The sequence below is a fragment of the Ceratotherium simum genome, chromosome 25 (genome assembly GCF_057802395.1).
Source record: "Ceratotherium simum simum isolate JZ-2026a chromosome 25, ASM5780239v1, whole genome shotgun sequence".
NCBI classification, from domain to species: Eukaryota; Metazoa; Chordata; class Mammalia; order Perissodactyla; family Rhinocerotidae; genus Ceratotherium; species Ceratotherium simum.
Genome location: NC_141924.1, coordinates 6,914,679 through 6,929,622, shown reverse-complemented (window position 1 = coordinate 6,929,622; position 14,944 = coordinate 6,914,679). Strand labels below are relative to the sequence as shown.

The following is a 14,944-nucleotide window of genomic DNA, read 5'->3' as shown; positions in this document are numbered from 1 at the left end:
TCTCTCCAAGCCCCAGCTGCCATCTCAAACTCTATGCCCTCAAAGCCCTAATCTTCCCAAGGTGATGTCCAAACAGACAGAACTTATGCAAATTAATGTCATCTGAGGAGCAGTTTTGAAAATGACCTTTTATTTCAACATGTTACAAAGTTGGCGATGCCTACGGCCTGGACGAGCTGGCGCCTGTCAGCCCAGAACCTTAAGATGTTTCACAGCATCAGCAACCTGGGTCGGCTGAATTAGGGCTGAACAAAAAGGAGCCAGTCTGAAGTAGAAAAAATGATAAGTTCAAGTTTATTTAAAAGAAAAGACACCATCATCACTTTCCAGGGTGAGGGATGTCACTAAGGGAGATCCAAGATCTCTGTGGGAGGGGATCCTGCAGCCCTGCTCTAAGAGAGCCTGTCATCTGTACGCAAGTGGTGCACCACGGCCTCACAGACAGGGGGTCCTCTTGGATAACTTAGCCTTTGTCCGGGATTCTATCTACTGTCTTAATTTGCTTGGCAAAACTCTAATGATGATCAAATATGTAAAAATAAATCTCAGAGCAACCACGGTCAGAGGGGCTGAGAATTCCGAACTGGCAGAGTCTGAATAATGACGCTCCAGCAGCTGACCCACGAGCAGGGCTTCTACCAGAGGGAAGTCACTCGGTGGCAACTCCCTAGTGAAGGGCTCTGAGCATTTCAGAACTGAGCCTGCAGCTGCATTTCCCAGGTACTTCTCCTTTCCCCTCCAGGGGCACTGCCCGGAGTGACGGTGGCCCCATCAGCCCGGACACATGCAGTCTCCCCACCAGCTGAGGAGGAAGGACACAAAGAGAATGGTCCTGCTCAGTGTCCCAGACGCCGTCCTCAGCAACCACAGGCTCTAACCGGTGGCCTCTTCTGCAGGAGCTAACGACCATCCGAAGGAGGGACTGAACATCCAGGGTGAAATTTCAAGGACCTGGAGAACTCCTTCAAGAAACGCAACTGGGGCTTCGGGCACAAAGCCCTCGGCCCCTTCTCCACAGAAGCATCTCTTCTCTTAGCATTCTTGGGAGCCCGGCAGACTGGAGTCACATTCTCATCTCTGAAATGGAAGGGCCCCAGGGAAGCCAAGAGTCCCAGGGGGCTGCCGCTTCACATGGATCTCAGGTGAGGGGAGAGACCCAGGCAGAGCCCCACTGTGGGCTGGACATCACGTGCCTTTCCAGACTGAGAAAAGCCCCATTTCAGAGTGGGCAGGGATGGAGCTGGTGAGCAGGCAGTGAGAATACCGCAGATAGTTCTTCCAAGCTCTGGGCTCCAGGACTGGGCTGTGCCTTGCAAGTGACTCTGAGGACAAAGGCCTGTCTGGGGCAACTCGAGGGAGGGCCATGCTAAGGGTCCTTTAGTCCCTCCACAGAGGTGTTTGTGCATCCCACAGCCCCCCAAAGACCAAGTACATGAGCTCCTGGAGAGCCTACAGGTTGTACACAGAAATAAATACCTGAGCCCTGAGCTCTCGGAAGACCAGGAGAAGGATGGAGAAAACCTCCTCTGACCCTGGGCTAGGTCCTGGGCCCTGGGGGGGATCAGAGAGTTTGGTGCAGAGCTCCTGTGGCCCCGCTGGTCCAGGAAGGCTGGCGAGGCCAGGCCTTAGCTCCCAACCCAACTCCAGATCCAGAATTTCCTGGACCTCCAGTGCTATCAAGGGCTAGAGTGAAAGTCTCAGAGCTAATGTTACACTCACCCCCTGCCCACTGACCATACAGAAGGAACCAGAGCTGACTGGCCAGACAGCCATCTGTGCAGCCCCTTCACAGGAGCGCTGCAGGGCAGTCACTCACTCCTTGGCCCAAGATTGGTACCAGACTCTCCACACACCTGGGCACTGCCCAGCCACCTAGCGAGGAGGGTGGGGCTGCTGTTTCTTACACCAGCAAACGTCCCGGCTTAGCTCTTCGCTGTCGGGGTGGGGGAGGGGGAGTCGGCCGCTCACGGAGCGCTGCCTGCTCCTGACCTCTCAGACCACGTCGGCCCCTCAGGAGATGCTCTCTGAGCAAACTGTCCCCTTGTAGCACTTGTCCAAGATGGCATTAAGGAATCAGGTAGCGAGTCAGTCAGTCCAGCCTCTTCCCACGGCTTGCAGCTCTCCCCCAGCACCTAGCTCAGGGCTTGGCCAGAGCGGGCGTCAGCCGGTCTGACTGAAGGGGTGTGCCTTCCTGCCAGCCGAGCCTGTCAACAAGCCTGCCCACTCCACACATGCTTGCCCTTGGCCTTTGTCCTGAGGAAGCTCCCCAACAGGGAGGACTGGGAAAGCTGGGGTTATTCACCTTCCATTCTGAAAGCTGCCAGGTGGCAGAAGGTTTCTCTGCAGCTCAAGGCATCGTCAAACTGTCAGAGACAAGTGCTTCATAGCAGGCATAGAGGAGAAGAGGGCCTGGCTGGAGTCCTGGGGCTGGAGCTGAGCATTTCCCAGTCAACTGTCCCTGTTTGGTCCTGCCTTTGGTGACAGCATACATGTTTACCTTTGCTGTCCCAGAGGAAAGACCAGGAACAAAGAGGAAGGCTGGTTTCCATCCTGGACCACATCTGGGCAGAAGGAAGCGTCTTCACTTTGGGGAACGGACAGATCACGAGTGGGGTTGCAGCATGGGCTCCTTGGAGACAGGGACTGTGTCTGATGCATGTGGGCCCCCAAGGCCTTGGAGACAGTTTGAGGGGAGCATGAGCTGGGAAAGGTGTGGCAAGGTGCCCAAGGGGAGCTGAGCACAACTGAACCACAATGACTACGGGAGATAGACCAACAACAGCCAGCTTTCTCCGGCGAATGAAGGATGGGAAGGAAGGCAGTTTTCCTTATGAGAGCTGGTCAGCCTCAGTCTCCCATCTCAATAGCTGGGCTGGGACCGCTTTCTCTATTGAGAGTTGGAATCGGACTCCTCCAAACCATTTTTCTGCATCAGAAAGTGGGCCTGCTATGAAGCACTTGTCTCTGACAGTGATAGGCAGTACTCACACCAGCCTCCCTCAGCTCTTTGCAGACACAGGGCAAGCATTACATCGATCTGGGTGTCCCAGCTGCACTGGGTAGAGGCCACATCCCTCCATCTCCCTACACAGCTGTTGGGAGGCTGCACTGGGTCTGAAGCTTTGGAGGACTAGCTGAGTGTGTTCAGCCCTGTCCTACTTGGTTTGCTGGTTCCCACTCCTCCTGGCGAGCTGGGTGACCACGTTAAGAGGTGCATTACACTTGAGCCCTGCAGGCTGACCTCCAAGCGGGTCCTAAGGTGGTATCTTTGGCCAGAGGCCTCATTCAACCCAGATCTTCCAGGATATCACCATTTACGGTGAGCCTTGTAGGGGCAGACTGAGAGTTCTGATCTTTGATCCTGGCAATAAAGTCAGCACAGCCCAGGCTGGGGTGCCCCAGAACCAAGCTCCTTTTCTTCTTTATACCATCCTCTTACCAAGGGCTGCCCTGGCCCATCGAGAAACCCATAGTCCCTGCATTCCCACTAGAGAGCTTGAGCTCAGGGCCAATGCGTCTCTGGGGTCGGGGGAAGGAAGGGGTTACAATAAGCACTGGTGGGGCTATCATATGTAGGGGCCCTACATAAGATACAGCCGCTCTGGGGCTGTGTCCATCAGTGGTGTTATGCTAGGTGAGGGAACCCCCAAGTCTGGGTTTGACAGCCCCTGTTCCTCGTGCCTCTCCAGGCTCCCTCAGGGGCCCTGCCCTTCTCTCCACCCCGAGAGGCTGAGAGCCCTCCCCGGCCAACGTCCAGTAGACTGGACAGCCCCCCACAAAGCAATGGCAGGAGACGCGTGGGGGTGTCGGACCCCTTTGCCTCCATCTACCTACGTGTGCAGTCCTTCTGGTTTTGGGCAAGGTCAAAGCCGGGCCTGCAGTCACAGGCCACCCCACCTTTGGGCGTCTCCCGGCAGATGTGGGCACAGCCATGGTCTTTGTTCATGCAGTTCATACCCTCTGGGAAGAGAGACAGACAAGAGAGAGGTTGGGAACCGGGGAGAGACGGAGAGAGAAAATTTCAGGCTGAAAAGAGATGGCTAATGAAACATCACCCTCCAATGGTGTGTTCTTGGGCTGCTGTTGGCACAGGTACTGCACACATGCACGGGTGTGCACCTTGCCGTGCAGATGGAGTTCCCCCAGGGAGAGCCCAAGGACACAGCGCCCAGGGCTAGAGCTGGGCTTCAGTCTGAGAGCCATGCTGTAAATGACCCTGCGGGACCCACGGAGGAAACGCTCCTGTCCTGTCAGATTATGGGGTCTGGTCTACGGAAACGCTTTTAGACCAGAGCTCTAGACAGTTTCCCCACTAAAGCAGGCCTGGGTGGCACTGAAAACGATTTTCAGTTTGCACAGGGATGCCCCGTGCCCTGTGAGGCAGGCAGAGACTTTCATTGCTGGCTGGGCCCAGAGAGGAGTGCTGATGGGCCAGAGTGCTGGGTGGGTGGGCTGCAGCCCTGAGCTCACGTGCCCTGGCCCGCCTCCAGTCGTCACAGCCGGGGCACTGTCAGTCCCACCTAACCACCTCTGTCACAGTGTTTCTGCACAAGCCAGAGGCTGCCACGCTGGTCCACTGGACCTCAAGGCAGCAGAGGCTCCTCGCCAGCCCCACGGCCAGGCCCTAAACTGCACACCACCTCCTGCCGCCAGGGAGGTCTCAGCATGTACACGGTCATTGCAGTGCTCCCCAGGACTCCCAGAATCCTCGTCCCCACAGGCAGAGCCCTGCAGGACCTGGCGCTGGCCTCCAGCTCCACCCACGCACCCCAGCACAGGCGCCCCACGGCGCTCACGGAGCACACACGTTACTGTGTTCCTGGTCTTAGCCTGAGATTCCTGCTGGTTGGCAGGTGCTACTTTTTAAAGCAAAAATGTTTGCAAACCTGCACCTTTTTCTCCGAGGCCTCATCTTAAAAGGGCAGTCAGCGACTGGCCTCACTGCTGGTTGGGAGGCTTTAGAAAGAGGAGATGGCCACAGGGTGCCAGGGCTGGGCCACCCCACTGCCTGCTACAGCGCCCCCACCCTCTAGCGCAGTGAGGCTTTTTCATCTGGAGCCTCGCCCATGTGGGACCTGCCCGGCAGGCCCTTCCAGCTTGTCCTCCTGGCCAGGATCAGAAGCCCTGTCCCTCTCAAGGCCAGTCGGATGCCCTGTCTCCTCTCCTCCCAGGTTCCCAGAGTCTCCGTTGCGGCTCCCAACCCCGGGCAGTCACAACACCCTGTGCATGTTCTGGGGTCCCTCGTTCCCTGTGAAGGCAAGCACCCCCTTCAGAGACACCTGCCCAAGGGCCCATGGTGCACTGAGAGGCACCACGAGGACTTGAACCAGAGCTGTGGACTACAAACCCCTGCCCCCTCCTCCACCCAAGGCCTCGCTGAGTGCAGAGCTGAGCTGCCCATGGGTTTCAAGGGCAGGGACTATGGACCATTAGCCTGGAGTCCCTAGAGGCCTGGCCTCCACACCCCGCCCAGTTAGTGAGCACCAAGAATTATGCTGAAACACATCTGAGGGCGTGGTGTGATCGGGGAGAACAAGGGTCCCCTGGGTGGGCCACTCAGCCCCTCTCCTCAGTCAGCACAGTTTCCGGGACATCCCTCTCTCCCCCTGAAGGCTTGACCTCCCCTCTCTGACTGCCTGGAATGGCTGGGACCCCCTTCAGTTGACCCCAGCCGATGTTTATCTTCCTGGTGATTTGTGAGGAGTTTCCAGAATTTATGAGGTCAGGGGTCAAGTGAGAGGTTGTAGGTCACAAGTCCATCAAGAGGCTAAAGGCAGATGAAAGGAAGAGCTGCTGTCTGCCCGCATCGGCCCCGAGACCTGACTTCCATGTCCCACTGCGAGGAGCAGGCCTTGGACAGAGAGAAGGAACCCCACAGACGGGGACACACAGGCAGCCTCCTTCCCCAGGTCGCTCACTGGCCTCCTGTTCAAGGTGAGGACTAGCTCAATCTTGACCCCGTCCCCTTTAAGCATGAGCATGGGGCAACTGAGAACTGACATATTTAAAAACACAAACACCCTGGCAGCTTCAATAAAGAAAAAAAAAAAGTCTGAAGTTAAAGAACAACAAATGGAAATGAATGAAGACTGCACTTTCCTCAGCAGCCTGACCCTCGGTTTCACTTGGTTTTACTACTCTTATTCCTCCTTCACCTTGATTTTCTCACTTATTCCACCCAAATTGCTAGAGTGACGTGGCATACGACCAACTAACCGACAGCTGAAGCAGCGAAGAGCTCAATGCCATGGCTCCTCACAGGAAGCTGCAAGTTCTCATGGGAAGGCCAACTCTTTCCTCTCGCTAAATTCCAAGACACTACGCATGCGTGACTGGCAGAGCAGCGTGGGAGAAAGACACAGCATGCTGAGAGATGTTCAACAAATGGCGGGGGTGGGGGGATGGCGTTGGAGGGAGGCTGATTTGCAGCATTTCCCAATTTCTGTGGTGTAAATGCTCCAACCATGGCTGATTTCAAGCGACCAGGGAGACGTCACTGAGATGGAGCTGGAAGAATGTGTAATGTGTACAACTGGCTGCCGTGAGCCCGTATGAGCCAGCCCTGGCCTGGGCATAAGTCTGGCCTCCTTACTAGCTGCGTGTCTTGGAGAAAACTGCTTTACTTCATGAGCCTCATCTATAGAATGGGAATGATAATCTCTGCCTCCCGGACAGGAAAGTGCCAGATATGGTAGCTATTTAATAACTGAGACCAAATCTTTCTATGGGGGCACTGACTTCTGAAGGCCGGTGCCTTCTCTTGCAGATCTGGAGAAAGTGTGGTTCCTCACAGGGCCCTGGCTAGGCCGGGCAGCCCTGCTTTCAGTAGAGGGACTCCCTCGGGCCACTGACATATTGGATCTCTCAGCAGGTCTGAGAGACTCCTGCCCTGGCGAGGGTTTGGCCAGTGAGCAGCGGCCACCAAGCAGCCTCTCTGACCTCATCAATGGCTATTGTCAATGATGGGCTGAGTCCAGGGTCACCCCTCACTGCTCATATGGTTCTCGTGGCTCCCTGCTGCCCACAAACAGCCAAGGAGTTGGTGTTCCAGCTTCTTCCCAGCTTCACCTCCCACCACCTCCTACACGTAGTCCGTGGGCCCGCAATCCCACACTGCCCGCTGAGCATCCCCCTAGAAGTGCCCCATCCACCCCTTGCTTCTCCTGTCTTCCATAAACAAAATCCTGGGCCTCTCCCAAACTCCACCACTTCCACAAAGCTTCCTGACTCTTGGGTTATACTCCCCGTGTCTCCCCCTCGCCACCACCCCATGTTAATTTCCCAGGGCTGTGCCGCCGCTGGTTCAGGAAATTGATGCTGATCAAGGAGATCTGTGCTTTCTTCCTAAGCTGGGAAGAGCCCAAGGCCCCCTATTAAAGCTCAGGCTTATATGTGCTGAAGAAAGGGAGATTGAATTTCCATTCCCAGCCAGAGAATCACAACTTACGAGAAGCCCTGCTAATCATCACCAACCATAAATTGTCACCGGGGAGCTGATGCAGCCCTGAACCTTGGACACTAGACAGAGTATTAAGCTTTAGAAATCAGTTTTCTCCCATATGATGGACTTGCCATCAGGTGATCTTTCTTTTTGAGAATCTAGACTTTAATAACGAGCCAAGTCGTCCTTGTTGTTTTGCTCGCAAAGGATAATTTGGGGGAGTAATCTAGTTGAATGGCACTAAGCAGTGAAGCCCTGGAGCTGGGAAGGTGGCCCCGAGTCCCCACCTGTGATCAGCCAGTCTCAAAGGTCTCTACTTTAGTCCCCTGAACAACCGTGGGAGAGGAGGGCGAGGCCTCCGTCTTCCCCCTCAAGACCTGAGCCGTGGGCATGTGATTTGTCCTCCTCGCTCAAGATCCACACAGGCTCCGAAGCACTTGGTTTCTCGCCCAGTTGCCCCCAGAGCCCCTCTTTCTCTCCAGCGGAGGGAAGGGGTGGCCGGGGTCATTGGCAGGTGGGCTGCAGGGCCTCTTTACATTCCTAACAATCACAGAGGAGCCCAAAGAGCTTCTGTATGTGCTTATGTGCTATAGCTATTAATATTTACAAACAGGGAAATTTATATTAATTAATTTAAAAATAGAAATTAAAACCTTATCACATGTCAACATTAATATATTTTTCATTAAAAACTACATTTTCCAAAACAAGGGGAGAGTCAGCTGAGAGGAGAGTCCTTGCAGAGGAAAATGGGGAGGTGGATACGGATTTTTGTCTATACTGTTTGAACCCCTGGGGGTGCAGGTGGGTCTGAAGCCACGACCCCCGACTCTCCAGGCACTCGTCACCTCTTGCCTCCACTAGGATGAGGGGGTGTCTCTGTCGGCTGCGCCTGCTGCAGACTGGATGCTGCAGGGGGCGGGGGACTGGTGGTGATGCTCCAGAGGGTCTGCCTTGCTCTGTATGGCTGAATGCCACTGTGTGCCTCCTCCAGGAAGCCTTCCTTGATAACCCAGCCCCAAGGGCCTCTGGATGCTCATGTTCCCCTTGCCCCCAGCACTGATGGGGTGGCTATGTTGCTCCTCTCTGCTCTCTGTGTGACTCAGGCTGAGCTCTGAGCCTTCTCAGTGGCCTCACTGTCCAATACAGGTTCCTGACTGGGAGGGGGACACTTCGTGCCTCTGTAGTGGAGGGAGGGGAAGTGGAATGAAACCTTGCCCCTCCTCCCATGAAGGTCTGGAGCAGAGGTCTGGGGTCTCATACCTGAGCAGCCACTGTCCTGGGGGATAGGCTGATGTGGAATGGGCAGCTGGGAACAGCAGCCACCAACAGGGAGACTCACATGCTCACCCCTGTGTGGAAGGCCAGAGTGAGACTAGAGTCGCTCAGCCTGAGCGCTTCTGGAGGTACTGTCACCCTAAGATGGTTGGTCATTAGGGCATTGCCATCACATTTTAAAATGACCCTGGCAACCACTCCAAAGATGGCTACAACTGCCCAGGCTGCAGTTGTAGGGAGGGCTGGGGGAATGCAGTTTCCTCTGTGCTGATAATTCAGCTCCTTGCCAGCTGCAGACACGCGGTCTGCAATACCTTCCCCCGCACCCGGGGCGGCACTGGCTTCTGCAGGCTTTGTGGCTGGCAGAACCACAGGTGGTCAGGGCAGGACGAATCCTTGCAGTCCATCTTGTCCATCCATCTTACAGGCGGGGAAAAGGAGGCCCCCATCATATGGCAGGACTGGTACCCGGGCTGTGGGCTCCCAGCCGTGGCTCTCCCACCCTGGGAACACTGTGCTACACTTGTGGGACCCAGATGGCTGATTGTCAGCAAGCATCTCCTGAGGTGAACAGAACTAGGAACTCGGCACAGAGTTAGTGTAACAAATGGTGCCTTTACTATTGATGGTCCTCAGAATGAAAAGCCTATTAAAATTCAAGGCTAATTCCAATGCCACCTCCTCTGTGAAGCCCTAGGGGTAGCCCATCAATAAAGCACACAGTCCTGGCTCCTCTCTAACCTTCCCCCAGCTGTCACTGGAAGGCCATGAGTGTGAGGGCGGAGCCTCAGCTCACCTGCAGAACCATCGAGCTCGCACACGGCCTCGACTCGGACTGCATGCGCCACCCCTCTAGCCTTTCCAAACAGCGAGAGGTCCCCAAGCTGCTGTGTCTTACAACTGCCTGGGTCTCCGACCCTATCACCTGCAGCCACTGCTGGCCCTCCCGCCAGGCTGGAGGCACCAGAGAGGCCCAGGGCCATGGCAGCTGCTCTGCGAAAGGCGGCAGCCCTCAGCTGAGCAAGGTCGCTCTGGCGGCCTCTCAAGCAAGGGGAGAGGGAAAGGATCAGCCTATGAGACCAGCCTCAGGACAGCGCCGAGTGGAGCCTCCTCTACAAACTCACCTTCTCTGGGCTCAGCCTGAAAGGTGCCCCTCCTCTGGCCGACTGATGCCTTCATCCTTCCTGTGCAGCTCAAGCTCTGACCCTCAGACCAAGCCTCCTGGCTCTCTGTGCTCTTCCCTCCAGCTGGCAAAGTGCTGCTGTGGTGGGGGCGGGGGCTCTGTATGTCCTCCCGTGTGTGTCTCCCCGCGCTAGTCGCTTGAGGCAGGGAACGTGTCTTGTTCACTGCTGTGTCCCGGCACCTGGAACTCTGGCTGCACATAGCAGATGCTCAGGACATCTTGCTGAGGGAGTGAATGTAAAGCCACCAGAGGGAGAGGCCAGCTCCCAGGCCCATAAGATGGCCCAGCCACCTGCTCACCACCACCTAGGCACCCTGAGGAAGACTGCCACTCACAAAGGGGGTTGGGCGGGGGCTGGAACCTTCCCTCATTATACCTGAGCCTCTGGTTGAATGCCTTCTTCTCTGGGTCTGTTTTCTCAGCTGGGAAATGGGGTCTCATGATCTTTACCTCCGAGGTTTGCTATATGAGATAACTATGTCATGTGTGTGACACAGAGTAGATTCCTAAGACAGCATTGTTATCAAAGCATTTCTCCTCTGCTCCTGCTTTATTCTGCCTTGTGTTAAATGCGGATAGCTGCTGAGCCTGTCTCCCCTGCCAACCATGGGTAACCTGAAGGGAGACCTGAGCTGTATTCTTTTCTGTATCATAAGTACCCAGCAGAGGGCCTGGCACAGGGTTAGGAATCAGCAAACGGGCTGAAAGAAAGAAAGAAAGAGAAGAACAAGAGTGAGGGAGAGAGGGACGGGTGGAAGAAGAAAGAGGGAGGGAGGAGGAAGAGAAGAGAGAAAGGAAGGCTCTCCTAGCTCAGGACAGATTAACCCCATGGGGGGCAAGGCGAGAGGGAGGGAGAATTTTGAAAGCACTGCTGTGGCATTCCCTGTTGTGTGTTCTATGAAACACAGAGCCTGAGGGATCCTGATGCAGGGACTTCACAACGCACTTTAAAGGCTCTGAGAAGTCCTGCAGTCACTCTTGCGATAGTTCTCTGCCCCTCACTTAACACAAAGGAGAGCTTTGCTCCACCCCCTCTGGCAGGCTCCCGGTTATGAGCTTCAGGATGGCCTACTCCAACTCCTCACCTTACGGATGAGGTCATGGTGGCTCAGGGACTAGGGTGGCGCAGGTCCGGGCAAGTGACAGGGTACCTGCCCCACCACCTGGGGCTTGGCGTGGCTTCCTCTGTGCCTCAGAGCCTCAAGGGTAGAGGGGATGTCATGCCCTCTCTGCCCTCTCCCAGGAGGGCCGTCCTGAGGGCAGTGAGCTACTGCCAAGGGCCGCAGGGCCGAGGGAAGGTTTCAAGGCGGAAGGGTGAATCCTGGGGTATGTGGGGTGCTCAGTGTGCACTTCTGCTCCAGGATAACGGTCCTGGGCTCCACACTGGAAAGGACTTTAGGGTCTGCTCCTCCACCCCCTCTGCTGAGGCCCAGGAAGCACCCCTGGCCCCATCCCAGATCCTCTGAGGCAGCCAGGCCCACTCTGGTCAGCTCCGCTGGCAGACCGTCTCCACTGCTGCAGGCCCACAGGCTCCTCCAGAGCAGGGCTGAGCCCAGGGCCAGGCACAGAGCAGGCTTCTGCGAGCTGGTGGAACTGAAGGGCCCTGCCTCCAACTCTGTCCTCCTGTGGCCTCCTGCCCTGTACCACATCTGCTCTTGGGGGCCATACAACAAGAGAGCTGCCCCCGGGCCAGGCGCTGCCTCTCCTTCAGCCCAGCTCCCTGTCTCCATACCGGGGAGCAACCACAGCTCAGAGTTCAGCAGAAAGCCCTGTTTATCTCCCCTCCTTGAGGGGAAGTGAGATATAATTTCAGAGTTGTTCCCAGAAATCCTGGTCTTTAGGGGCCCAGTGCCAGTGAGGCCAGGTTGCCTGCCAGGTTGAATCTAATTTGATCCAACCCATCCAAATCCAATTACAATCTACAAACTCGGACCGAGTGTCTCCTTGGTGCCCAGCATGGGGCGGGGAGCAATGAGGAGACAGACGCTTTGCTGCCACATTGCCAGGTCCAAATTTGGACTCTGCCACTTGTTGCGTGACCTTGGGCAATCGCTTCACCTCTCTCAGCCTTGGGTCCCACCTATGTAAAAGGGGGTAGTCGCAGGACCTGCCTCCCAGGTGCTCCCTCAACGTGCACTCCCTTCCTCGGGCCAGGGAGCTGCTACGGGTGCAGGCGAGGACTCGCAGGACCTCATCCTGGGCAGGGGAGCCACAGAAAGGCTGTAAATCAGGCAGTGATGCACTTATATGGATGCTGCATGGAAGGCGGCCTGCAGGGGCAAGATTGCAGGCCAGAAGTGGGAGGCTGTTGCTATCACCCTGAAAGGGGGGAAGGAGCCTAGATTTGGGACACTTTTAACAGCCTCTTTCTCTGAGTTTTCCAGAAGACATGATGTAGGGGCTTGGGCTCTGACTACCCTCTCATCTACTTTAACCTTCACCATAAGCCTGAGAAGTGGCTGTTGCCATGTCCATTTAACAATCAAGCACACGGAGGCTAGACCAGGGTGGGAGAGGGGAGACCTGCCAGGGCCACACTGTGCTCACGCACCGCCAGGCCCTGGGCCACACCTTCCTCTCCCAGGTGCCCAGCACTTCCTCCCGATGGGCCCCCTCCCCAGATTCTTGCCTTCTGTGACAGGCCCCAGCAGTCCTTCCCCCCCAGGGTCTATATTTCCCAAGGCCTTCTATCATTTTTGGATACTCCACTAGATCGTGCAGAGGTAAACGACGGCAGAATCTGCCTGCCCCAGACCAGTGTGCACGTGGTGTCTCCAGCAAAGCAAAGTTCACCGATGCACCTAAAGCAGGGCAGCAGGAGGTGGGCGCAATCTGTTCGTACTCAGGAGCCGGGCCTTTCTTGTCGCCCCAGCCCAGGATAACAAAGCCGGAATGTGTGCCTCCCAAGGGTCGTTGCTATGGCGACTACATCAATAACATCATTTTCAAATCCATGTCTCTTAAATACATGGAAGGGAAGGCAAGCTGGGAACTGCAGAGCAGGGAGAAAAGAACAATTACCTTGCTCCGCCTCCCCGCACTGGGGAGGAAGGGCTTCCCTCCCCTTCCACCTCATCAATAGAAACTGCGGAGCCCAGAACAAGGCTGGAGCCCAGGTGGTGGTGGGACAAGGCTGCTGCCTTCCCCAACCTAGACTCCAGGCAGGGAAAGACAAACATGGGCTCCTGATGCTTGGACAGGGGCTGCAGGAACATCAGGAAGGTCCTGACTCAGGGGAAGGCACAGGAACAGTGGCAGGAGGGGCCTGTGGGAGAGGCGACGATGACAACAGCCACGCACATCTTCCTAGAACAGTTGTGTCAAGCTGTTCCACGTGCTTTAGATATGTTATCACACTAATTCTCCTCAGGAACCCAGCAGGGCTGTTATGGCTGGTATTTTCCCCACTAACAGATGAGAACACTGAGGCCTGCAGGGCCCTAGGTAACAGGGACTCTCTGCTGTCACCTGCACAGCCTTGTCCTTTCTCACCTTGGTGTCTTTGGGAATGTAGTTCCTTCTGCCAGGGACGCACTCCCTCCCTCCTGTGAATGGCAACTTCTGACTAGTTATTTGAGACTCTGTTTGGGTGTCACCTCTTCTAGGAAGCCCTCCTTGTTTCCACCCTCCCCCTAAGTCCCTAGGCTGCATTAGGGGCCTGGCCTGGGCCTCCACAGCCCCCTGCACTCCCCCCTCTCATAGCACCACCATACTAACTGTAACTGCTGGGTCTGCATTGTCTCTCCCACCAGACTGGGGGCTCCTCGAGGGGGCAGGGCCCACCCTTGAGTCACTTCTTTGCCCGCACCCCCATGCCCTGCACAGCGCCTAGCCCTGAGTGAAGGCCGAAGACATGTTCGCTGAATCCAACCATGCTGATGAGGGGCCTGGGCTCAGCTGCTCTGGGCTTTGGACTCTGCATCAGACCAGGGGCCAACACTCAGGCAACTGGAGTGCGTCTGGCTGCAGGCCCAGGCCTGGCTGCCACCTGCCCGCCCGTCTGGCTCCACCTCGATCCCCTAATTACACTCTAACAGCACCTGTGCCTGGATGGTGCTCCGAGGGCCTCTCATTATGAGCCTTGGGCTTTAGCAGACATACAGGGCTCTGTTTCCCATCCTGCACCCCCGAAATTACATCCTCTTGGGCAATTCCAGGCCTGGCCAGAGCACCAGCAGCCTGCTGCCCCAGATTAGACCCCCAGCTGACCATGAGCCCAGCCCACCCCTGGCTGCATCACTAGAGGCAGCCCCCCCTGGGAAATGGGAGTGATTAAGACTGTGGGCTTCCACTTAGCCAGAGCGCCTCAGTGCCAGGCCCCATGCCAGGCTCTTAGCAAGCACCCCTAATGGAACATTTCCACGACTCTGAGTGCCAGGTAGCATTAGCAGGCCCACCTGACGGGTGACGATGCTGAGGCTCAGAGAGTGGTCTCCCGACTTCTGTGGAGGAGCAGGGACCCAAACTCCGAGTGGCCACTCCAACAGCAGGCCCAAAGGGGTCCCAGCCCCTTGGCCAAATGCTCACCTCACACCCCACCAGCCGCAGTGCCCACTCAGTGGCCTCGGTGGCCCTCAAGGGGACTCTGCTCCACTCCCTGTCCTTGCCAGTGTCTTACAGCCCTGTCAGCCTGAACTTCTCCTCACTGTCCCCCACCCCCAACTCCTAGGCCCTCTACCCACCCCCACCCCATCCTTTCCGCTCAGCGGCCCCCTGCCAGGGCCCAGGAGGACTGGCCCTGCTGAGTGTGACCTTCACCATCTCTCAGCACTCGCCGCCCAGCTGGTCCAGCCACCAAAGTCTGAACCTCGTGTGATTTGACTCCCAGTGCCTTCCATATTCATCTGCTCACCTGCCTACTTGCTGATTCTTTCCACGAATATTTAGGTAGGTCTCCCATACAGTGGGCCTTTCCACAGGACCAGCCGCTCCTTGCTGTGCCTTTGATCCCGCTCTGCTCTCACAGTGGCCAGACCACGGTCCAGCCCTGTGGGGCGGCTGGTCAACAGCACACTGGTTATGGACATGGGGCAGGGCTCTGA

The 14,944-nt window shown here is 56.4% G+C and overlaps 1 protein-coding gene across 2 annotated transcripts in view; it reads right to left on the bottom strand.

Annotated features, from left to right (window-relative positions):
• The window catches only part of SCUBE1 (signal peptide, CUB domain and EGF like domain containing 1), a 138,783-nt gene that overhangs the window by 60,242 nt on the left and 63,597 nt on the right, over positions 1-14,944 (bottom strand). For both annotated transcript variants that reach the window (XM_087448781.1, XM_087448782.1), the window contains exon 5: positions 3,835-3,960. In XM_087448781.1, coding sequence (XP_087304907.1) covers positions 3,835-3,960 — 126 coding nt within the window. The remainder of the gene's footprint in view (positions 1-3,834; positions 3,961-14,944) is intronic.